Source organism: Magallana gigas, chromosome 4 (assembly GCF_963853765.1).
Source record: "Magallana gigas chromosome 4, xbMagGiga1.1, whole genome shotgun sequence".
In the NCBI taxonomy this organism is placed as follows: domain Eukaryota; kingdom Metazoa; phylum Mollusca; class Bivalvia; order Ostreida; family Ostreidae; genus Magallana; species Magallana gigas.
In genome coordinates this window covers 49086226-49113185 of record NC_088856.1, presented here as the reverse complement: position 1 = coordinate 49113185, position 26960 = coordinate 49086226, and the positions used below count along the sequence as shown (strand labels likewise).

The window sequence follows — 26960 nt, the reverse complement described above, 5'->3', positions numbered from 1 at the left end:
CTTGATAACTTACCCACAATGCTTCATGTTCTGCAGTTTATCCAATCATATCTCAAAGTTCATTTTAATCACTTACCCACAATGCTTCATGTTCTGCGGTTTGTCCATTCTGACCGCTATCTTGATCTTGAGGTCGTCTTGGCAGTTCTTGGTGGTGTGCATGCGGTACCACTCCGGCTGACGGCTACTGCTGGCGGTCACAGGAATCACCACCTACATAGCATTTAAATACTCTACTTCACAAAATCATCACAGGTACATTAATGAATATGACATGCAAAGGGCAATGTACCTTCATATTTCCCTATCATAAGACTGCCTTATTTCCAATTCATCACAATTCAAATCATCTATAAATCATTTAGTAGGATACACTTGGAATGGGAAATTTAGCATTTGATGACCAAGTCACACTTGTATTATCATGCTCTCTCATCTTTTGCCAGCTATCTCAATAGATACTTTTTTTGCTCTAACATTAAGGCCTCATTTTCACTTCATTAATAACATAAAATCATTTTAAAAAATCAGTGATAAATGCAATATTTTGAGTTTTAACATGGAAAGGGGTTCTAATAAAATCTTCTTTAAGAAATCAGTGACCCTGACCTTTCCAAGTTCCTTGTCCTCCAGACTGAGCATGCCTGAACTCTCTGTGTACAGTTTGACCTTGACCACAGGAAGTGGGTGAGTGGTGGTAAAGTCTCCCTGAGTGTCCCAGCTACAATGTACAGGTCTCACAGAGTTAATTAAATCAGTAACAAATAATCGATAGGCATGAAAAAAACTTTGGTGCAAGTCATTCCAAATATACTGGTTTACCAATGCTTATAGCTACTACAAACCAACTGCAACTAATTTTATGATTTACGGGTACTACAGTTGTTGACTGGTTTCCGAAGGTTTTTCAGTAAAATGTAGAAATAATATCAAAGACATGGAATGACTGCTTACCCAAGTATTACCAACCATGAATTGCTCATGAAAATCTCAAAATTTTCTTTCTCATAAATGAAAAATAAATAACTGAAGTTCAGATGGCAAATTATAGTGCTCATACAGCTATTATAAACACCATATCTAAACAAATTGTGAACACATTTGTAAAATATCTACATTTTTTGTCAGAGTAATCAAAATAGAACAATTGATCCCAATACTAACCTTTATTGTATGATATTTGACCTCGAATGAACCATGTATGACATCTTACATAATATTGACCTTGAATGTATGACATTTGGATAATGACCTTGATTTATGAAATGTTACATTATATACTGACCTTGATTGTATGATATTTGACCCGATACTGACCTTGGTTGAATAACATTTGACCTGATACTGACCTTGGTTGTATGACATTTGACCTGATACTGACCTTGGTGTATAACATTTGACATCATAATGACCTTGATTGTGTAACATTTGACCTGATACTGACCTTGGTTGTATGACATTTGACCTGATACTGACCTTGGTTTTGAAGCCTCTGCCTGGTCGGTTTGTAGCTTCTCTCCCCCCTCTACTTCCATTGTACAGTACACAATCTTGTTGTTGGCCAAAGACTTAAGTCCCTTCACCTCTACTACATGAACCTGTTGAAGAGATCATGCTGATCATAATATATCATTATTAAAGATCAATATACACTCTCCTGAGTCTCCTCTTCATTGAAGTTTTACAGCCACATTTAACTGACCATCCCAACTCAGTCTGCATCTTAAGTTACAACATCTATTTATTTTGATAATTTGTAACTTTATAATCTGTACATTCATTCTCCTTATGAAGTACACAATGTTAAAGCTGAACACTTTTGAATATATGAACAGAAATTGACCTTACAGTAGAAATTGACAAAAACAAAATATCTGTGTGTAAAGTCCCTAATTATGCTGCCCCTCTCAAAAACAAATTTTGTCAAATTGCAATCAACTTTCATTCCAAATAAAGATAAATGACATGAGTTGAAAGCTAGTAAACAAGATGGCTGACCTCCAGTGTGAAGGAGAGAACAACATCGAGCTTGGACAGGCCGGAGTCTGTCTCATCATTGATGTCCATCTTCGACAGGGAGGAGTGCTGGGCCCTGAAACAGGCATAGAAAAAAAATGGTCCATTAATATAACTGTATCTATGACATTTACATAACATTCAAAATTATGAAGCCAAACTAAAATATGCAATAAATCATAAATTTTAATGATTCAAAACAGAGCTGCACTACCCTATAGTGAATCATGACTTACTTAGCCATCTTTGTACTAATGGATCAATTAAATTGAATTTAAAATCAACTTTTAAAAAATTGACTAATTGCAACTGACTAACAGCAGTGAAACTGTGTTGTTGTGATTGCTTTAAAAAAATTTATTCATGTTCTCTTTAAAAGTATTTGGAGGGGAAAGCAAAGAATCTTACTAAGTTAATATTGATTTTACTATAAAGTTCTATATAAACTGTATGATTTATTAATATATAAAGCAGTGATAAAATGCAATTGGTTAATGCACCAATCCATTATATCTCCGATACAAGATTTATCTTCTCTATCTCAATTTTAATAACAATTTGAGGGCAATCATCAGCAATACTTTTAATTTTCAGTCAGTTGTTTCCCTTAGTGGGAATAGGCATAATATATTAATTAAAGCTTGCACATTTAACAAATAAATACTGTTTGATCTCATTCAAATTTTGCTGGCATCAATTAATGTGGATTTTGTTAAAATCCCAGTTTTAAAGATTAAATAAATATGTAAATTCGCAGCCATTGATCTTTAATCAATACAATATGTTACTGGGTATTAGAAATTATACTTCAATGAGCATTTACTTAAATTGTTGATCAACTCAAGAATAAAATCCACAAAAATCATCATTCAACGAATACTGATGAAACCACCGTATGAAACATAGAAAATACATAAACACAACGTCATATATTTATTTTGGCTACAAAAGTATAGAGGTCATAACATACAAAGTACTTAATATAGAGTTTTTATCAGCTCTCCCAACATTCAATCCCTCCATTACAATTTTATATCCCATCTGAGGTACAGCTAGAGTGTTTATATGTAGATAAGTAAAGATTTTTTTGATCCCTCATCCTTGATACTCAGTTTGCTAAATGTCAAAAGCTTTCCGTCCACTCTATTTCGTCCCACTCAGAAATCCAAAAATCAGAGAGTAAATAACGATAATTGCAGGGCAACAACCCAAATCGCTTCATTGCTACACAATACGGCGATTTTTTTTATTAGTAATGGAAGATTAACTGGCTAATTTGAAAGACGTGTAAACAAACGAGTTATGTTATGATGAAACCTGCCAGTTTTGATACACGGAAATCCATTTGGGAAATGACTCTTACGTCAATGAAGAGATCATCTGATAGGTCATAAAATATTTCTCTGAGCCGAAATTGTCTTTGCGGAAAGTCTTTTGGCTGAAAGCATGGTTCGTCTAACAGACAGGCCATTACCTTTTTTTTTGGATAAACTTTCAAATTGATTGCTTGACAAATATTTTTCAGAATGGAATTCATTCTGTTGGATACAGCAATTTATTATACAGTGTCTGTCATTCGATAAAATTAATGAGAAAATTGCAATTTTTTCTGTTTTAATAATTTGTAGGAGTTTCTGGTTTGGCATTTTGCTGAAAATGAATATGGTGTCCTTTCATTTTAGAAGTTTCAAGAAGATTAAATAATTGCAATTTTTTCTGTTTTAATAATTTGTAGGAGTTTCTGGTTGGGCATTTTGCTGAAAATGAATATGGTGTCCTTTCATTTTAGAAGTTTCAAGAAGATTAAAAAAAAAAAAAACAGTTAACAGTATTAGAAAAATAATCAAAAGGCTTCTGAACAATTCATATTCTTGCAAATGTCATGTTAGGCTGGTTTCGGATTAGACAATCTCAGATTGTAAATGTTTCAAATTAGAAAGGTTGCGGATTAGACAGGTTTCTGTTTAGATAGGTTTCAGATTAGACAGGTTTTGGATTAGAAAGGTTCCAATTAATTCCTGATGATTATGTTTCTGAGGTGTTGGGATAAACAAGAGTGGACTGAAATGCCATTGATCAGTAGCCACAACTTACAACCAACACAACGCTGAAGTAAATGGATTCCTGCAAAGTCAGGCAACTAATTGGGTCAGTTTGACCTATTTTAAAAAATATCGCTTTTTCTGTGCATACGCACACAAAAATACTCAAAATGTCACTTCTGATTAAAATACAAAAGCTATACTTACCCAAAACCTACATTCAAGAAAAAAGAAGTCTAATATGCGGTATATTAAATTACTTTGAGAATTAATATAATGAATGCTGGATTTTATTATGTCAATGGACTGTGTTGGTGATCCTTCCTTTCATAAATTCTGCTTTTTCTAAATTCCTTTGTGTGTGTGATTGGGGGGGGGGGGGGGAGAGAATGAAAGTCTATATTGCCAAAAGTTTTCACACAAAAATTTAACATATATGTAATATCAATTATCTTCCTTCAGTGGTTTATTTTCATACAAGTTTGATTTTTTTTCAAATAACAGAAATTATGAATGGAAACATTAAGTAGCACTGATGTAATAGTCTGAATTGTTATACCCCTGTAAAACAGTTACTATATAACTCTATAAAAAAGTCCAGCATCTTGACTGTTGAACTGGAACTGATGGATTGGAGCTGATAAAATCGATTGTTAAAAAAGACTGTTGACCAGTGACGTCACATTCCGCGAAAAGGTGTTATTGATTAGAAGGGGTATAACAAAACAGTTGTTGACTGTGTCTCGGGCAACAGTTGATCTGTCGGACCGGCTCGCAAACTGTTGCCCATGGCCGAAACAGTTGATCTGTCGGAGTGGCACTGTTGCGAGCCGGTCCGACAGATCAACTGTTGCCCGAAACACCAGTCAACAACTGTATAATGTTTAACTTTGTAATGTCAAAGCTAAATCTACCATATCAAACATTAAATAAAATGAATAGGAGCATATAACACTGCAAATTATCAGTACTTGGACTTGGAGACTGCCTGTGTGTGTTTGTGTGGATGTGTGGATGTATGGGTGGATGGGATGAGAATGTTGAGAGAGGGGATTAGGGGAGGTAGCAGAAGTTGCAGATTGCTTTGTATGTGTGAGTGTGGAGGATTGAGGGTGGGGTGAGGTACAAGTCTGGCCTGCAACTGAGACACAGCCACACCTTCTTGTTGTAGCATTTGAGTTTCTGGTGGAGGTTAAAGAAGGGGGGGGGGGGGGGGGGCTTACATACACATACCCACTGGTAACATCCAAGTTTATGTGACGGGGAGGAAGGGAGGTGGTGGAGTAAGGTACAAGGAAGGGCTATGCCAGACACTGCACCCACCTGTTGTAGCGTTTGAGTTTCTGGAGCCGTGAGATGGTGGAGTCGGTGCTTCCTTTAGACACGGGTAAACTCTCCAGGTTAGCCATCAGCAGGTTAATGGCTGACTTCAGCTCATCCATATACATGCTCTCCATCTCCTTCACCACAAACTTAGGGTGCTTCCTCATCTACAACACACCAACCAATCAAATTAGAGTCTAGAACTTCAGAAACCTTATTTTTGTTAAATGAAGAAGATGAAATTTTTGACCCTAAATTACCGTTAATGAGTTTTTATACTACATTTCTAATTTTGTGATACAAAGATTACATTTCACACATTACAAAGGTTTATAATAGATTCTTAAGGATTATAATGATTTTGCTCTATGATTGAAAACAATGTCACTAAATGGTTTTATCCAACATTCTAGAAATCACAAAATATGAAATTCTTCAGTCTGCATGTGACCTTCCAGGTGATTATAACTTTTTTTCAGAGGACTATAGGGATAGTTAGGTTACAATTGACTATACATGTATATGATAATCTTATCATCATTTTTACTTTCAATGAAATTCTGTGCCTCTCACTGTGTTATTATATGAATTCAGTAGACAAAGTAAGTAATATAAGGCTCCCCCTGTATAAGGTTTACTTAATATACAAGTTTTTTAGTCTGAATCATAAATCCAATGAACTCATTTGTAGACATGTAATAAAAAGATTAAGTTTGATTTCTAAAAGGACTATGTGCGGAATGGTCAAATATCTGCCCTCGATTTCAACCAATTTTTAAATTATATCGCATAAAAATCAAATCTTCATAAATCATTGTATAGAGGATGCCTATAACTTTAATATTGATTTTAGTCATCATTGCTTGTTTGCTTTTTATCTATGACGTCACATAAATGACCTAATTCCCGCAAATTTGCAAACAAATGAAAATATTCTCATTTTTGCTCTATATTTTGCATTCGGAAGTATAGAGCGCAGGTCTGCTCAAGTGCAATTTAAACATATGTTTTTCTTCAGATAGTTATACACATTATACTAAAAAATGGTACTTGAGCAAGCCTGCGCTCGATGTTTCCCAGTTGAAAAACACCCATATTTTGCTACAAAACATCAATTTATCAAAATAATGCAATCTTCATGACGTCATTTCTACATTATGACGTCGCTGTGGTGATAACCTTTTACACCTTTATTTTCAATATGATTTTAACTATCTTTCACCTTATTTTTAAAGCTCTTTCTAAAAATTTGATTTTGGGGGCAAAAAATGCATAAAACCGCACATAGTCCTTTATCAATGATTGTGATTTAGCTATCCTCATGAGTAAAAAACAATTTTCACTTTGTGCTTCAGGCTTGGTGAAATTCGTATTCCTCAGGTACTTAAATAATCGTATAGTCCACAAAAACAGCAATGCTTTTTACAATACATCAATACCCTTGACATTTGCTCTGTTAGCTGAAGACGCCTGTCCAACTCCCTGCGAACCTGGGCTGCCTGTTCATCCGCATTGTCTAACTGTAAAAAAAACAAAATGTGATACTAAAAAACATTGGCTAATGGCTGCATTCAAGTACTATACAAATAGTGTCCATATTTACAAAGGATCTGGTATGTCTACAGCTAGTAACAGTGGGTGTTTGATTTAACAATCTGCAAAAAAATTACAGCTTATAAACACAGAAAAACTTTTGAATTTTTAACTGAGTTTAGAAACAAGTGGAATATTACATAAATAAATCATTCTGCATGTCAGAATGAAAGTGTTCATGAAGGGAACCTGGGAATCCTAAACTTTCAAATTGGATCTCTCTGTTACAAATGGCCTGCAATGTATATCTTGCTATTATTATCCGACACTAAGAATTGATTGGGCTTTTTTTCCAATACTACACCACACACTCGGTCGGAGGTGTTTGTCAATACACAGTCCCAGCAAATAAGTGAGGTGGATGCAAGAGTTCGGCCCTTTCAGGCTGGTAATAGCGTTAATTTGGTCATCATTTTGTGAAGCTTCTACTCATTATCTTAAGATGTCAGTGAAAGATATTATAATATCATTAGCTATTTTACTTTTTATTCCTAGTGGAAATATATCCTGAATCAAACATGGAAACCTTTCAACGCATTATGACACATGGATGACTATAAAGCATAAGGTTCTAGCTGTGCATGCATGTTTTCTTCAGAAGAACAGTCAACATATCCATTATATCCAATAGATTTTTTTATTAATCTCTTATAAACTCAGAAAGGAGAAAAGAGAGTTAAATAAACACACAATATGAGAGAGAGAGAGAGAGAGAGAGAGAGAGAGAGACAGACAGACAGACAGACAGACAGACAGAGACAGACAGACAGATAAAAAGCAGAGAAAAAGAGAGAGATAGAGAGAGAATCAATTCAGGAATAAGATCAATGATGCATACTAGTTCCCAGATCAAGGGATGAGGGGGATCAATAGTCAACACCATAGCAACCCCTGTATGGACCCCCTTCCTTCCTTTTGGCCACTGGTCACACCGATGGACAAGAGAGCCTAGCTGGCCATTCTTTTTTAACTACTGTCCGGATTGATTTAGTGTATGACAATAAACACAGGAAGCCCATAAAAAAAAGAATGTCAGACACAGTACCATGTGACAGAGTCAAACAGAGTTTATACATGCATCTGTTGACGGGGACATTGTTCTCCATCAAAAAAAATCTCTTGTCCATCCAATTAATTATGATTCATTAAATCCACTTAAAAGCAACACTCTGATCGATTTTACAGTTGATTAAGTTTCACGAGGATTTGAAGTTTTGATATGTGCATGGAAAATAATGGCAAAGTGAATTTCTATGTTCCATATTACGCCCATTAAAATGACATCTCATTAAGGTGCAGACAGACATTAATTAAGATTTTTTTGTCATTATCTAACTAATTAGTGTTTTAAAAAGACATGCATCGACATTCACAGAAAAATGTACAAGAAATATCAGGTATTTCTGGACTTTTACGGCTAAAAGCAGTTGTTCAACTCGTATGAGAATCTTCAAAGAATTCGCAATTGAAAGCTTAATGAGATGTAATGATGGTTGAACAGAGACAGTCAGTGCTAATCATGTGATCTATTCATACAAAATACTATTTATCACCAAATAATTACATATATATAACAAATTGCTGTTACTGAACAAAAAATCTTAACATTTTTTTTAAACACAGATTAATGTAAACCTACTTCTATTTGCATTAGAGCACGAAACAGTAAATTCCTTATTTTACAAGAGTACTTAATTCTGCGATTCAATCATTTAGCGACAAATCATGAGAATATGAAATTGAGAACATTTAATTTTATCATTTATCATAGTTTCATTGAGTTTACACCTGACTAAAAATTAAAAGCGAGATTTCAAAATCCACAAGAGGTGCTTCTCACAGTTTTAGGAATACAATGACTACTAGTATATAAATCCCTTGCGTTTAATTAGGAATCTACAATTATTTCGCAAGGTTAACAAAAGCTTTATGTATAGTTGTAAATATATATCTCACCATATAATCCAGTCTATAAATGTCTTAATTTGTTAACAGTTTAAACATTTAGACTTGATACATTGTATCACAAAAATTTGTCAATGCAAGTATTCTTTTTTATCACTACATGCATGGTCAAAATTATTCTTTTTAATCACTATAGTCAAATAACATTGATACAGTCTATCGATGATGGCAAATATGAAAATAATTTACAGTCTATCCCTATAAATCATTACTTTATAATTACATGTACATACTTTTTTATACCAGTTTAATGTATATGTATTAAGATAAGGATCCCATCAATGGCTGACGTATCACAAAAGATGCATCACCCACAAGTAACAGCTGTCTGAAGGTCATTACAAGGACACTGGCCCGTTATCATGCAAACAATATCAATGCAACCAAACTGTCCCACAGCAGGCAAGAGCATTCTCTTCCCTTTCTATTCTCACACCACAGGATACTTTGGGGAAAATTTGCTTCAGCTTAATAATACAAAATTTATAAACATTCTGAGACATACAATCAACAAAAAACACCATTGGAAGTACTAGAAATATTGAAAGTATATAGAAACTAGACATCTCCTTTTCTGTTCATTACTTTGAAAAATATACAGACTTCGATCATTAGAGAAATCAAATCATCATCATACAGACTGCTAAAATCCGATGCATGCTATTATCTTAAGAATGACTGAAAGGATATTACAGTTGCACAGTTGGTGCTTTCTTAGTATATATATATATATTGATGCCTTTTGCACACTGTTCCTCTAACAATATACCATAAACAAGCTTATTTTTGGCGTGTCTAAAAAATGTTGTTACCAATCTTCCCATACAAACAGTTTTGCCTCATCTTGAATTCACTCAGACAAAATTGTGACTGAAAAGAGATAATTTGAGACATTGCAATTCGCCCCGTCTTAAATTCGCCCGCTGACAACGTCAAGGCAAAAGGGGCGAAAATAAAACAAGGCGAATATTTCCCTGTATACAGTAATACTATATATTTTCATAATTATGGTGAATACAGTAAAGCAGTGTCCCAGAGTCTTCATGGGATACCGTAGATACTGCAGTAATGAACATGAACCCACCCTGTGATGATTTTTGCTTTTTAAGCCTTCCCCCTTTTGTCATATTTCAAGCTCAATCAGTCAATTTCGCCTTATACACCATTATATGAACAGCTGTTAGTGATACTGATTTACTACCAATACAAAGCACTCATTAAGTATTCCTATTTGTAACAGATCCTCAACTGATAATTACTATTGAACAACAGGTGTGCAGTATAGTTAACATCATCCTGTAAACTGTACATACCTGTATGTTAGCATTAAACTGTGCTTTGACCAATGCATCATTATCAGAAGATTCAACCAGTGAATGAAAGAATCAAAATTTATTTAGACAGGTGCATCTAAAAAGTTAATTAAGCCTTCAAAAAAAAAAACCAACGCCTTCTGACACGGTATGCTCAGATCATGGCCAATTATTACTAATGTAAAAAATTATGTACCACAGTATTCAGCATGCCATGCATATGACCTTTCAAAATACAGGTTACATAAAATCTAAGCATATAAAAATGCATTAAGAAGTCACATTTCTGAGTCATATCATCTGATTTGTTCAAATCATGTGGAAAGGGTACCAATAAATTTTTTTTATACAGTTAATGATCATGAAAAGCTATTACCCGGTAATAAACTTTCAATTTTTCAGTTTTTGTAAATCAGTTAACCCCATTCTTCCTTCAAATCCTCATGGTTATATATTATACATGCACAGATGATTGTGGTTAAGTTCAGCCTTAAATTTATATCACTTTATTTCATCAGATTTCACACAGCCTTGTGAATTTTATATCAGAATCCAACTGAATCATTGTCTACTTTTAACCCAACTCGATCCAATAAGGATGAAATAAAACCTCTCTCCTTCCAGCAATATTTGAAAGCAATCTCATCAACCGGATTTTCTGATTAAGTTTTATACCTGATGGTGCAATGTGTATCAAACATTTATCTTTAGTTCATCCATGCAGTAGTTTAACAAAAGCAGCTTCATTTGATAACGTAAGTGTGTTCTTATAAACAGGGTCTGTTTACCGGTATTTTAATCTCCAATAATAATACATATACTTTTATATTTAAAAGAAATTACATTACACCGTAATCCAATAATCAAAAATGTTAACTCAAAATTGAAAGAACATAAAAACCTTTGCCTTCCCTTTTGGAATAGATGAATTAAAGAATAAGTATACCCCTGAGGCAAAATAAAAAGTGTGAGTAAACAATTATTTACGTCAAAATAATGTGAAATTGAACTTGGCCTTGTCACGATCAGAACCCCTAAAAACGGACTAGTTTCGGATATTGATCATTTACTTTCAATATTTCATGAATAAAGACCAGAGTAGCTTGACTGCTAACTACAGTTTAATCTCCCCCAAGTTGTCTGCTGTGGAGGGATTTCTGTGCAGTCTTCTGTAAAAATCAATGCACATTGTTAGGCCAAAGTGCCAGAGTTTTCAGGAAATCAGCACCAGAGTCTGAGGCCAGTACAGGAAGGCATAAAACAAAATCTGATCCCTCACAGTCTCTTCGGTCAACTGTCTCTTGTCACACCACAGGAATAAGGCAACCAAGTCACACTGCAGGAATAAGGCAACCAAGTCACAATCGCAGGAATAAGGCAACCAAGTCACACTGCAGGTCAATACTTAGGCAACCAAATCACCCCCATCCCCCAAATCTCGTCTCGAGAATCCCCCCTCCTACCCACAACCTCCTTCCATACTAATGATACTGTTTTCATAAAAGGAGACTTTTCCCTTATCTGGACTGAACCACCTCCAGCAAACCCACCCCCCCCCCCCATAGACACACACAGTAACCCTCCTCCAAAAGTCCCTTGGTCATAAAAGATCTTAACACCGATGCATATTTTATTCGACTAATTAATGCTTATTTTATTTTTAATCAAATTATGATTTGACCTAAAAATATGTTGTGCTAAACAAATTGATAACTAAAGGGTAAAAAATCTTTCAATACATTGATTTGAATTTTCTAAGTGCCCCTCGCTATTATACTTAATAAGCCAGTATATAAATTTCAATTAAGGCTACATTACTGCCTGACTGAGTATCCTGCCGTCCGATCTACCTTAATATTTCTTTTTTTTATTGAGAATCTCCCTTGCGGGAACATTTTTCCTATAAGACGAATATGACAACAGACAGCCCTCATCCTTCATCTCTCCTCTTTGGATTACGCAAATTCTCACCTTCCCCTTCTTCCTCTCTAGTTAGTCTCTAAAGAGTTTTCAGTTCTATCCAAAATGACACTGAAACAATGGGAAGCTAAATCATAGTCGAAGTTGCGGAAGTTAAAAAAACTAATTTTGGCTTTAATTTTTTCTGACAAGAATGCGTCTCCTCTCTCACGAAATGGTGAGTTATCTTTTGAGTCACAAAATTAGCCAGAGCAGGTCATGGTCTAAAAGAACTTAGGTCCTTAATTTAAATAATTAACATTTTTTAAAAAGTTCAAATGTTCCTCTTCATCAAGCAATGCAAATTTTGAAAACTTCAAAAGTCCTTAAATATAACTAATACAATCATTTGGATCCTTTACGTGACTAAAATGATGCAATTACATCCAAGTCAATGATTATCGAAAAACTGACCAAAAAATACAGTCATAATCTACAACAAAAAACTTTCAAATTACATCAAGCTTCGTATCGATAGAGAAGATCAAAGCCGGATCTATTACAACATATCCTTTCTTTCCAATATGCAGCTGCATTAGTTATTCATTACATAACCCTGGGTGTTAGCCCCTCCGCTGGCTCTATATGGACCGGTATCAGATTCTGACTCGGAGTGAGAGGAAAAGGATTGCATTTCTCCAGGGAGCAGTTTCCTCACAACAGAGCCAAAACTTCCCCTAATGGTAATCAATGTCAACAGATGAATTATACAACAAAAGCTCGACCTGTCTTCTTATATATAGTTAGAAAATATCCTTTCTAACCATTGTGTATTGAAGACTGGGATTTTGCACAGCACTATCATTCATGTACATGTACATCCTATCTTATTATTTGTGTATTCATGTTTATAAAGTGACATATAGGTCCGATGGGCCGGGTGTTTATTCATTAATGGTATTATATCATATACATGTATCTTTATTTGTTTATAAAACACATGTCACTATACTAAATTATTTACTTACTTACTTACCATTTGCTTTAATTATCGTACCATTTTATTTTTTTTGTGTGTAGAAATCAAGTTAATTCACGCAAATTTTTTTTCTCACTCATACAGCATAGTCATGATTGAGAAGTTAATAGTATTTGGAAGTATAACCATCATTCTGCAATGTATTGAATGTAATTCATTGGGAGTATTTATATAGACTGAATTTCCATCTCTTGTTAGTGAGAGAATATTGGTTTCCAAATTACCATAATTATCATGAAACCTATAAAAGAATAATTGCATAACAAAAATAATGGTATTTTATATACATCTATCGAGAAAAAATTGGTCATTTATGACAGCGAGCTCTTCTCTAGAATACTTTGAACAGCAGTTTAGGTATCAACATTTAAATAACAGTCCAATACTTCGAGTCATCCATTTGTATTATATTGCAAAAAAAAAAATTGGATTTCCCTGTCCAGTCATTCCCAATTAAAATTTCCAATTTTTCCTTTTTTTCTTTCCAAATCAGGTTTAAAGCAAGAAAAAAAAAATCCAAAAATAAATTAAAGAATTTCAAAAATTCCTTTCAAAAATTAGTTATTATATAATAATCTGATCATCAAAGTTGCCAATTTTATGGAATCTGGACTCTGCGCAGGAGTTTGAAAACATTTACAAGAGAATCAAGCCCTTAATCATGCAATAGATTGCTTAGTAAATAGTACCCTTTAAATAACAAGCATTCTATTTCATTTCAGTTTGAGTAATTGATTGTTTTCTCTGAGGAATTGAAAATTTTGAACTAAGATCAATGTGGCACTGTCTTCTCCCTCCCACACATCCAATTGTCCCAGCTAGTGTGGCTAAGGAGAGCCTCAATCAATAGAGATTCAAACTGTGCATCAATCAGCTAGAACTTTAGATCAAACTTTCTCTCTGTCTCTCTCTCTCTCTCTTCCCATCTTCCCATCAACATCTACTTGTCACTTTTGCAACCACTTCACACTTTAAACTTTAATCTCTCTCTCTCTCTCTCTCTCTCTCTCTCTCTCTCTCTCTCTCTCTCTCTCTCTCTCTCTCTCTCTCTCTCTCTCTCTCTCTCTCTCTCTCTCTCTCTCTCTCTCTCTCTCTCTCCAGTCTGAAATATCTACTGGTCACTTATTGCAACCATTGCAACCACTTCTCAATAAATAATTATTTTCCTCCTATTTCTTTTCTATCTCTTTGGGACTTTATTGAGCTTGCATATAAAAAGCAGATCCACGAAAGTTTTCAAGGGGGGTTCTTATGGTTTTTTGAGTTTGCTGGGGGGGGGGGGATTCCAAAGCATAATTGTGTTAATTTTTTAATGTAATTTAAAGAAATTTGAATTTTGCAGCACTAGATTTGCACATCTCCCCTGCAATTACTTAACACTGTTGCTCTCTTGCTTGCTCTCTGTCTCTCTCTTCCCAAATCTCTCTCTCAAAAGGATAGACACCAACTTTAACAGAGAAAACTTGCCATCATGAGCCATACAATATTTCAGACACTTTGCCAAGAATAGTTAATCAAAATGACAAACCTTCAAAACTCTTACAGACTACAGACCCGCTAGTGGGCAGAAATGGTGAAAATTAATCTCCGAGACAATTTACACTCTCCCCTCCTGGAGGCATTTTAATAAGGAACCATCATTTCCCTTGTATAGTATCCTCAAATATCATGAATAATTATAAATATACAGACTAAACAAAACATACTTATATTACACAGAATCAATTCTCCAAAGAGATCAAAACTATAATAGCTAGTATCTGTAGACACCCACCCTACAGTTCTATATTAAAACATGCCAGTCTATCCATTGGGACTGCTACATTGCGTAATTTCAGAGGCTTATGTTTCATATCTCGCTTAATCATCTTTTATTTTATTTTCTGTTTAGGAGATATACCAGAGTTGTAAATGTGTACTTAATCAGGCATGATGATCTTCATCATAAGAGAAATATCTCTATTATAAATACACTGAATACAAATTGACCATATTTTAGTCAACCTCGTCATGTCCCAGTAATGCAAAAATTTACTTTGGTATCTAAAAATCAGCTGATTTCGTTCTAATTAACATTGGGGTTTTTTTTATAAGGAATACATTTTATTTCTACCAAGTGTATTATACGATATGGCATAACTTGGGTCAGCTAACACCTTATAATGATATAGTAAACTGTTCCAAGTTATGCATGTAACAGTAGGCAAAAACATAAAAGGGATCTGATTGCCAGTACATGTATTATGTAAATATGATTTTCAGAAACAATAAGAATAGTTTTTTTAATAATGTTTATATGATAAATATGATTTCTTCTTTGAATACCCTAAAATATTTGATTCATTTACTTCTCTTCTCTCTTTCTATTTGTCAGTCAGTTGTCAGTGTGCCTGTAATTGCAAATTGCAACCACTTCTCTCTCTCTCTCTCTCTCTCTCTCTCTCTCTCTCTCTCTCTCTCTCTCTCTCTCTCTCTCTCTTTGTGTCACACACATACAAAATATCCATATCCTAGCAGATATCTATTATTTATAGGTATACAAACATTTGCCAAGCAGTGATTCTCAATAGCCTCTCTCTCCTAATTTTACACCCTAGTGGTCATAATTTATTGGCCTGCAGTATACATTCACTGTAAATTCATCCGTTGCTGTCCTCCACAACATTACACAAATATGATGTCCACAGAATGATTAAACATCAACTAGCCATAGGTAATTTCATTCCTAACATCTGTGCACACAGAAATGCATGTAATTGTCATCTTTCTATAGATCATGAACATATTTATAATTAAACACATGGCACTGATTTTGTGCTTTAATCTGATATCAAATGTCAAATCAAACTGTCACATAAAACTGTCTCAGCAATGTGTGTGCCATACTGTCAATTATAACAAAAACAAATTGATAAATAAATTAAACAGATTTTTTGCTTTGCAAATTAAATCAACTTGATTATTGTCACCTTCAGTTTTGCAATTCACAAGTCAGAAAACATCAAAACGGTATTACATGTACTTGATTACTTCATTAGGTTTTCTTATGATATTATCTAACTTTTTAAAATCTTTACACACCTTTGAGAAAAATTCTTCAAACACATAAACTATTTATATTTTAAATGGGATGATCTCGATGCTAAAAATATAAAATGTATCCACTGCGCAACAAAATTAGACTTGGTATCTAGATAAAAACAACTGTTCAATGCAATTAAATTGCCATGTTGTGACGCACTATCATAAAAAGTATAAGTCATGGGATTTGAAGGACCTTCAAGGCAGATCGAATTGTATTGGTATTAGTATACAATTTTATTCCTACCATTCAGTTGAATTTGAATTTAGAAGCATATCAATATTTCATGGGGAGGACTAAACATGAGCACAGATACTCCAGTTTTCCATGGACACCTGGATAATCTATATCTCCAAATGATAGAGTGAACAGAAAAGCAATTCACACCATTTTTTAAAGGCAAATGTTATGCTACCTCAGTTATACTTGATCATGTTGATGTGCAAGTACTGTCTACTAAGTTAGCTGTTACTACAAACCCCTCTCTGATTTTTTAGCAAATTTTTAGATAATTCAGCAAATCAAGACGGATTCACAGATTTCTTATACCTTGCCATGCAACACTATACTACTATCAAATTTGGAAGGAAAGAATTTTGGAGAGAATTTCAAAGAAGTAAATTTTTGTTTGGTTAACTAATCTTGTATGCAGGTCTTGCAAACTTGCTTGCAAACTTGTAAATCTACAAGCTAGAGTACAAGTGCTTTAGGAAAGATCATCATTCATGATCAACACTGAACCATATTCAGTGAGGATATCTCTATTGCATGTGTGATGGCCAAACCAGTTTGTATACCAGCTCCAGTTAGCTCAGTGAGTAGTGCACCTGACAAGAGATTTAGGGGGTCTGAGTTCGAATTCCGGTCTGGTCCATCATTATTTCTCCCATCCCATTACATGTTACAAGTATATCTTTATAAGAATACAGTTCCTTATCAATAGTCTCACCTGACATGCATTATACAAAATCTGATGCTCGTATTTCTTCACACCAAGTATATTCTGAAACATCTCATATAATTGTTCCTTGCTAAGAATTAACTCTGATGCTGCTGTAGACATGCGTTGTGGCTGCTTTCGCGGATCTTCCTCTCCGCGAAAAATTGCATCAAATTTTGTCATCCATGAACTTAAAACAGTTTCTTTACTTAATCCATCTATTTCCGGTAAGCTCCTTACCCTCTTTTCTATATTATTTTTGAACACTTCTCTAAAATCATTTGCAGAGCAACCACCACTTTTAACCATGGTTGCGACTCTATCACTCTTTAGGAACACTTCGTAATAACTTTGAACAGCGTTTGTAAATGCTTCATCAGCCACTATACTAGTCTCTCCGTTTAGAAATGCCACAAATCTCTCCTTAATAGTTTGTAGCTGCTGTTTTGTGACTTTGGTTTGCCTTCTTGCCATATCTGTGGGCTGCTTAGCATTGAAGGGATACGCTATACATCTCATTACAAACACATACAGTTGCAAACGCTTTTTCCTTTCTTCTTCCTCTCTCTCAAGTTTTTCCGTGTCCTCGATTGCCTTCTCCCTGTCACTGATGAGGGAGGGGGAGGGGCTCGCAGGCCGGGGAGGGCCCCGTCCATGACTTACAACACTAAGGTTTTCACCACTGGCGGACAAACTCTTTTGGTCAACATTGTTATGAATACTTAGGATGTCCGAGTTTTCGTCGTCGTTTGTTTCGTTCTCCGATTCCTCCTCGCTGGATGACGGCTCCCTCATCGTCTTCTGGAATCGACGGCACACCCGATCTCACCAACCGGTGTGCAGTTGTGCTAAATGTGTTTATTTACAAGCGGTGCCACTTTCTGTCAAAATATATGGCACATGCGCAGTCCATTATTGATTTCCCATATTTACAAATATTCGGAGCAAAATAGATTAAATACATTGTCTCGGATAAAAATGGAATATTCCGGATCTTTTTATTCTAATGTGTAGCATATTAAAAAAAATCTTTCTCTTAATTTTGAGATTTTTTCCCCTTATATAGGACCTGTCAACTATTTCTTTAATGTTCCATGGCATATTAAGGATCTATGCAGATTACATGATCCTGTAAAAGATAAATAATTATATGAATTACTTTATGTCATATTTTCTTTTAGGAAAGATATGAAAATTAGTCATAAATGATATATACTGTATAAAGTAGGCCTTGGACAACCATCCCTTCGGCAAACACAGCCATCCCTTTGACCCCCCCCCCCCCCCCCTTTAAAAAAAATTGGATGTGCGCATACATATACATGTATGAGAACGTTTTTGGAAAGATTTTCTTGACGAGCTTATTATAAAATAAGACATGAATTCTGTGGGAAAGAGGAAACAAAAATTCAGCGCTGAATTTGACCATGACCAGAACGTGAATCACGTTGATCTTTAAGACACATTTGTAATAGCTTCAATTTAATTAAAAAGTCAGTATTGTTTTGAGAATTCGGTCAAGTGTTATGATTCTGATTAGAAATTAAACAGGTTTGTTTGGGGTGTTGGTTATTTGTTGTTTTTTATTTTTTTTTGGGGGGGGGGGGTGGGGGGGGATTGGGGGTCAACCTTTCTTCTTTTTATGTTTTTTTTTTATCTTATAGTTACATTAATTTAAATGTTGTGTTATTGATAACTACATGGGGGAAATATAAATCACATTTTAAAATGTTGAGAAGGGAACCGTCTTCCAGAATTTGCCTGCATATAATGACAAAAATTTCTTGCATTCCTTTTAAATGACATCCCTACGTATATTCAACTATGTTTACTTATTAATCGTTTTAAAAAGTAATAAAATGTTTACGTTATTAAATGATGACGTATGTTTTTTTAAATTAAAATCATTCTTCCATCCATGAAACTTGCTCATCGATGCTTCAATAATTTGTGTATACTGGGATACTTTCATACACAGCTTATTCTAATTGTGAGAGATTAAATAATTCAAAGAATTAAAGAGATATAAACGTAAAATTTTACTGTTGAGATGGTATATGGTACCCCTCTAAATAAAAGACTACGTTTATTGTGTATTAAACGATCTGCTTACATTGTATGTGCACAAAGTATACTATCCAGCTGAATTTAACTAATTATATGAAAGAAGATGAGCGAATAATGCGGGTAAAATGCCTTAATTAGGACGAATAAGATACCGATTTTTTTTTCAAATTTAAGTCTGCATGTATCAATCTCTGTATAAAGATAAAAGAAAATGGTTAAATTTTGATACTAAAATATTTGGATTTTTCTTTACTATAATAAATTACAACTAATACATTAAATCTAAAACTTTAAGTCATTGTGTTGAACACCCAGCCTCTTTAAACAACTTTAACATTTAGAATATATAAACAATAAAACGCTTTCTTCGGTGATTCATGCGGGATATGAAGATAGCGACTAGAGACATTGCAGAAAAAAATACATAACCCAGGTTAGCGGGTTATGTAATTTTTTCTGCAATGACCCCTACCTTCATAACCCGCATGAATCATCAAATAAAGCATTTTATTGCTTATATTAACATCTTTTGTAAAACAAATTACTGAATTGATTGTAAAGATTACGCAGCACTGTAATGACGGACCAGAATAGGATTCGAACCCAGGGCCCTTGAATCCCTAGTTTACAAACTTTGCTATCTGGTGCCGGTATTCCACGCGGCTATGTTAAGGCTGTCCGAAGCTAAATATATATCGAAAAATGATACTATTTTAATTATCGAAAAATGCTTTAACCGAGCGAGTTTCTTTAAACTTTTATTACATAAGTTAACAGTGGCATCCAACACTATATTTGATGTATTTTTGTGACGTCATATATTTTTCTTAAGCACGTGACGGGTGTATTCTAACACGGTAAATAATCTATAAAAATCGCATCGCCACAAGTGAATAATGACATTAAATCAAAAATATTTTTATGAAAAATCCTTCGACAAGTAATGTATTTTGCAGTTCTTGCTGGGGGTTCATATAAATATTTCGTTTATTTGAAATATTGTCAAAACATTTCGCACCGCCATCGAAATTAGGCACATTTTTACCTTTTAGGCTCGATTTACACAATATCGGGTCAATCGGTAGGTTTCCCCCAGCAAGATTCACAGTGGTACTTATTTTCTCTCCCGATTTCACGTAAAATATACTAAGATTGTTTTTATCTTTCACTTGTGCCAAGCCGTTTTTTATATGCACATACATATCACCATTCATTAGATTACACGTAGCAGGGGGAGTCTCAAAACCATTAATTTATGAATAGTTATTTACCTATTACGAAGCTTTAAAACTGTTGATTTTTTTATACTCCATATCGGTGATATTGAATTTAGTATCACTAGTATTTACAACAGTGTCTATGTAAAGGAATGAAGCGATTTTATTATGCACAATGAATATCACTTATTACGTTACGATACATTCCCTAAGAACGATCGAAAGACGTCAAAGTTAACTATGACGTCATATCTTATGAAGTACAGACAAGTGACTTTCTACATATCGCTGTGAAATTAATCGGGCAGCCTTAACTTAGCCGCGCAACCGGTCTGTCACAACATGCACTAGTCTCTTTCATTTTAAAAACTTTCTCTCATTCACTCCCTTTTTTTCTCACCTTATCCTCAGCTTTTCACTCATTTCTTCTTCCCCTCTTCTTGTTAACCCACAGGTGGGGGAATCTCAGTTTCTTATAATTAAAGTAATGCCAATACCTTGTACATTGCTTACATGACAGATTTGGTTTATATCTCGTATCTGCATGTATGTTGTAGAGCCTAGATTGTCAGATTTGCAGATCTAGATTTAACGCTCATATATTCGCTAAAGATGACCATTCGACGATCCAGAAAATTCCAGGGGGGTTTGAGGGATAATAAAGTTTGCCGGGGGTGGGGGGTGTGTCATAAAATTAATACATTACAATGTCATGAACCACATATAAAGGGCAATACTATAATTGAGATTAAAATTAATTTCTTTTCTTAAAATTATTAAATATACCGTATTTTGCAAATAAACAGAAATCTGAAATTATCATAAAAAATTCATAATGGGGGGCAATGCATATAAAAAGTTCTCCCTTGCAAGGCAAAAAAGGTGCCATGAAAATAATATGTTGTAGTAAGATCTTAATTATCACAATAATTTTACACTGCACCATTCTGTTTCCCAATCTGTCTTTGACATTGCAGAATCACATACAACTGTCACAATCCAATATCTAGTAGTCACAATATAATATATTGTACGTGTACAATATCTAGTAGTGTTTCAGTCGTAAATGGTGCTTTGTAAATTGCTACCTTAAAGTGGCAATAGTTCTGATCAAGGTGTCAGGTACATTTTTGACTTATCAAGAACCAAGATTTATCATCAATCTAATTAATATTTAAAAGATTATTCTTAAATATAAAAAGAATTTTTATATGAAATATACTTTTATTTTTTTTTTGAAAAATTCAAAATTTTACGTGATACATGTATTTCTGTAATGATTTTGTAGATACATGTACTAGTATACTGCTGATAATAAGGTTATGAAATTAATAAATTATTTTCTTTCACAAAGAATTCAGTAAATTAATCAGATTGTAACGGAAGATCTGAAAGTATGGCTTGTAGAAAATACAATTCAAATCAGTCCACAGCCTTCTTTAATTTTATTCTTCTCTCTGAGTCCAAATCTCACAAAGAAACTCTTGAATTGTCAACAAATAAGATCTTTGCACAAAGATTCAGTTTTTGCCGGGGTCTTCTTTCAAAGTGACCGTCCTGTTAAACACCATCCATAACAGAAAAAAGAAATGGTTACTATAGATACACAAACTTCAAGTGCAGATCAGTTGGGGGGGGGGGGGGGAGGGGAAAGGCTTCCCCCTGCTGGTTCAAACTTATCAAATTCCAAAAGAAAATTTAGCAAAAAATACGCCTGGAACTCCTTCCCCTGAAAACAAAATTACTCTTTGACCCCCCCCCCCCCCTCCCTTGGAAAACATTCTGGATTTGTACAAGTTGTTACAATATTCAAACAGCAGAACTCCTTCTTGTCTATGATTTGTGAAAGGCTCTGTACTCTATGCAAAATACCTTTCCCATTCAACTGAAAGGTGTAAAAAGTTTCATGACCTCAAAATAACAAAAGACTCTATCACTTAAACATAACCCATTAGAAGTGTTACACCTACTGGGTTGTATGTACTTACCTGAATGTAACACTTGTTAGGTCCATTACCTGATGGTCTCTTTACCTGTATGTAAAACCTGTTGGGTTCATTACCTGATGGTCTCTATACCTGTATGTAACACCTGCTGGGTTCCATACCTGGTGGTTTCTTTACCTGTATTTAACACCTGTTGGGTTTCATACCTGATGGTCTCTTTACCTGTATGTAACACCTGTTGGGTTCATTACCTGGTGGTCTCTTTACCTGTATGTAACACATGTTGGGTTCCATACCTGATGGTCTCTATACCTGTATGAAACACCTGTTGGGTTCCATACCTGATGGTCTCTTTACCTGTATGTAACACTTGTTGGGTTCCTCACCTGATGGTCTCTTTACCTGTATGTAACACCTGTTGGGTTCATTACCTGGTGGTCTCTTTACCTGTATGTAACACATGTTGGGTTCCATACCTGGTGGTCTCTTTACCTGTATGTAACACTTGTTGGGTTCCTCACCTGATGGTCTCTTTACCTGTATGTAACACCTGTTGGGTTCATTACCTGATGGTCTCTTTACCTGTATGTAACACCTGTTGGGTTCATTACCTGATGGTCTCTATACCTGTATGTAACACCTGCTGGGTTCCATACCTGGTGGTCTCTTTACCTGTATGAAACACATGTGGGGTTCCATACCTGATGGTCTCTTTACCTGTATGTAACACCTGTTGGGTTCATTACCTGATGGTCTCTTTATCTGTATGTAACACCTGTTGGGTTCATTACCTGATGGTCTCTATACCTGTATGTAACACCTGCTGGGTTCCATACCTGGTGGTTTCTTTACCTGTATGTAACACCTGTTGGGTTTCATACCTGATGGTCTCTTTACCTGTATGTAACAACTGTTGGGTTCCATACCTGGTGGTCTCTTTACCTGTATGTAACACCTGCTGGGTTCCTCACCTGGTGGTCTCTTTACCTGTATGTAACACCTGCTGGGTTCCTTACCTGGTGGTCTCTTTACGTGTATGTAACACCTGTTGGGTTCATTACCTGATGGTCTCTATACCTGTATGTAACACCTGCTGGGTTCCATACCTGGTGGTCTCTATACCTGCATGTTTTACATGCAGGTAAAGATACCATCAGTTGAAGAACCCAAGGTAAAGAGACCATCAGGTATGAAACCCAACAGGTGTTACATACAGGTAAAGAAACCACCAGGTATGGAACCCAGCAGGTGTTACATACAGGTATAGAGACCATCAGGTAATGAACCCAACAGGTGTTACATACAGGTAAAGAGACCATCAGGTATGGAACCCCACATTTGTTACATACAGGTAAAGAGACCACCAGGTATGGAACCCAGCAGGTGTTACATACAGGTATAGAGACCATCAGGTAATGAACCCAACAGGTGTTACATACAGGTAAAGAGACCACCAGGTAATGAACCCAACAGGTGTTACATACAGGTAAAGAGACCATCAGGTGAGGAACCCAACAAGTGTTACATACAGGTAAAGAGACCACCAGGTAATGTATGTAACACCTGTTGGGTTCATTACCTGATGGTCTCTATACATGTACCTGTATGTAACACCTGCTGGGTTCCATACCTGGTGGTTTCTTTACCTGTATTTAACACCTGTTGGGTTTCATACCTGATGGTCTCTTTACCTGTATGTAACACATGTTGGGTTCATTACCTGGTGGTCTCTTTACCTGTATGTAACACATGTTGGGTTCCAAACCTGATGGTCTCTATACCTGTATGTAAGGGCGCCCCGGACGCCGACCTCATCTTTGGATCCAAGTAAGACCACCCGTCAGCAACACATCAACAAGTACAGTGGCTATTTAGAATCAAGACTCCACTTCTCAGCTCTTCTTTCATGTTTTTTAGTTTTAAGGTATCCCACTCCTCAATGTTGTTGTATCAAGATTTTCTTGAGAAGTATATCATTGAAATCTGTAGACAAAACAAACTTAGAAAATACAAAGATAATGGGGGATCAGTATCCATCCCTCTGAGTTATAGCCCCTTTAATTTGACCTTTTTGCACCTAAAATGCAATTTCATCCTGATTAGGGTTTGTTGTCAGTATTTTTGATTAAGCAAACTTATTTCTTCAAATATTGTTTTTAATTATGCACAATGGTCACACTGAATAGAGGGATTACAAAAAAAAATTGTACAAAGCTGCATAAATTTTTGTGTGACCTTTTTGCACTTAAAATAGACAATTTCTATAATAGTTACAATTTGATTTGAAATGAAAACTTCTTGAATATCAAGAATTTTATAAGATTAATCCAGTTTGCCTAAATATGTATTCAGTATCATTTTGACATACTATAACATGGGGGTCAGTGATGTCAAATTTTAGATATAGGGCTTCAAAGGTAAAATTCTCGCAAAATTTGGCTTAAAAAAATTCAGACATGTTCTATATATATGCATGATTTTATGCTAAACGGCCATTACATTCTCAAGATTTGATTTTGTACATGTCACACAGAACCTATAAAATATGTTACAAACCTATCAAATGTTAAAAATGTGAATAACGAATAAAGTATAATAAAAAGAAAAGTATATTGAAAATTCATAAAATTGCTTGTTTCTGTCATTTTCGTCTAAAAAACCTTCCGCACGAAAAAATAGTTCCCCAAAAAGCTTGTTTGTTTCTTGAATTCAAATGGATTTTCTTTATGAATGTTGTGTAATTATGAAATAATAATCTATCTGTGATGATTAAATAAATAAAATCATATTCATTTTAAATATAATGATCATCTGCGCAATGAAATCAAAACATGAGTAGTCAGAGATACCTTAAACCATGATCAAAGGATATTATATGTGACTGATCAATGTTTTTCATTTGTTGTGTTTTCAGAAAAAGATGAAGGAAAGAGAAAAGAGAGCCCTTCCCAAAACAGGGCAGTAGTCTGGAAGTGAACCGCCTCGACCAGAGGCCTCGGGCAAATTCCAAATAAACCAGCAGGGGGACTTAACTCCTACATTAGATTCAATCAGAAATTATGTACAATATCTACGATTGAGGGCTAGAGGTGTTATCGCGATGAATCGTGTTGTGGTGTGAGGGACATAATCACAGAGTCTGATTTCTGAATGAATGCTTGCCATGTGTTGTGTACAATATTATAGGATTCTCGGACTGTGTGAATGACGATATAAGATATATATAATCATGTGTATGTGTCAGTGTGTTACAGCTTCTCTGTCCTCCAAAAGATTCCAAAGGTGTATAATCGAAGAAATATTATTTACATGATGAATTTCTCTGATTGTACTTTGGAAGATAAAAACAAGTTTACTTTACAGTGAACTGTACATCCTACAAGTAGCTAAATTAATATGGATTACCGGTAGTTCATTAATGACACGCGTTTGTATCAAATATGGATGGCGGTTTTGTTGTTGAGTATGTACGGTACATATTTTTCGCTGCTTTGTTTTCATTGTGTAAATGCAATTACGAAGAAGTTGACATGTTTCCTTGGTGGTAGAATTGCGTGGCATCTGATTTATTGGAAAAGTTTGAATACATGTATAGACTTGCTGAGCAGGTACGAGTTATTGGCAGATGTATTGGTTATTCTGATTTACCACTCAAAAGGTTGTTTTTGTTGCTTCATGAATGGAGAGAAAAACTATACTCTCTTCATTAACTGTTACAATGGGTGAAATAAAGAAAGCACATAAATGTCAAATTGTTTGGGGTTGTTTTTTTTTTTAGCTCACCTGAACCTAAGATTCTAGTGAGTTTTTCTGATTACCTGCCGTCTGTCATCTGTCTGTCTTTCTGTCTGTAAACTTTCCACATTTTTTACTTCTTCTCCGGAACCACTGGGCCAAAAACCAAACTTGATACAAAGCATCCTTATGGGAAGGGCATTCTTAATTGTTAATATAAAGGGCAAAACCCTTTTGAAAAAGGACATAATTGTGAAACGGTGAAAATAGGGTGTGCATCTTAAAAAATTCTCAAGAACCATTGCACCAAAAATGCCAATTATATATACACCTAAGCTTGTATATATAGTAAAGATTTTAAATTGTCAAAATCGTGACACTCCCCCCCCCCCCCTTCAAATACTTGGCCCGAAGAGGGGTTCAAAGTTTAACAGAAATGTATGTAGTAGAAATGTTTTTAAATCTTCTCAAGAACTACAATGCTACAATTTGTGAAATTACTATTCAAGCATCCTCAGACAGTGTTGATTCTAAATTGTAAAAATTGTGACCCCCTGTCTAATAATGGGGCCCCAAGAGGGTTGAAAGTTTAACATAAGAATATATAGTAGAAAGGAACTACAATATGTGAAATTACCATGCAAGCAGCATCCTCAGATAGTGTAGATTAAAAATTTTAAGCTCACCTGAGCTGAAAGCTCAAGTGACCTATTTTAATTCTGATCCCTTTTTGTCCGGCGTCCGTTTGTCTTTCTGTCCATCCGTCTGTCCGTCCGTTGGTAA

The 26960-nt window shown here is 34.9% G+C and overlaps 1 protein-coding gene and 1 long non-coding RNA gene across 17 annotated transcripts in view; one reads left to right on the top strand and one right to left on the bottom strand.

Annotated features, from left to right (window-relative positions):
- LOC105341043 (calcium-dependent secretion activator 1) overlaps positions 1 to 18146 on the bottom strand; it is a 41025-nt gene extending 22879 nt beyond the window's left edge. For 10 of the 16 annotated variants that reach the window (XM_066082690.1, XM_066082686.1, XM_066082691.1 and 7 more), the window contains exons 1-7: positions 17222 to 18146; positions 6821 to 6901; positions 5382 to 5548; positions 1999 to 2092; positions 1477 to 1598; positions 610 to 721; positions 77 to 213 (exon numbers count right to left, since the gene is read on the bottom strand). In XM_066082690.1, the coding sequence (XP_065938762.1) occupies positions 77 to 213; positions 610 to 721; positions 1477 to 1598; positions 1999 to 2092; positions 5382 to 5548; positions 6821 to 6901; positions 17222 to 18007 (1499 nt within the window). In that variant the 5' untranslated portion in view covers positions 18008 to 18146. The remainder of the gene's footprint in view (positions 1 to 76; positions 214 to 609; positions 722 to 1476; positions 1599 to 1998; positions 2093 to 5381; positions 5549 to 6820; positions 6902 to 17221) is intronic. The other 6 variants (XM_066082695.1, XM_066082700.1, XM_066082697.1 and 3 more) reach the window with 1 other exon arrangement.
- Positions 18147 to 24107: 5961 nt separating this feature from the next.
- Positions 24108 to 26194, top strand: LOC117682722 (uncharacterized). Its single transcript, XR_004597026.2, has 2 exons — positions 24108 to 24300; positions 25357 to 26194. It is a non-coding gene; the product is annotated as an uncharacterized lncRNA (long non-coding RNA).
- The last annotated feature ends 766 nt before the right edge of the window (positions 26195 to 26960 follow it).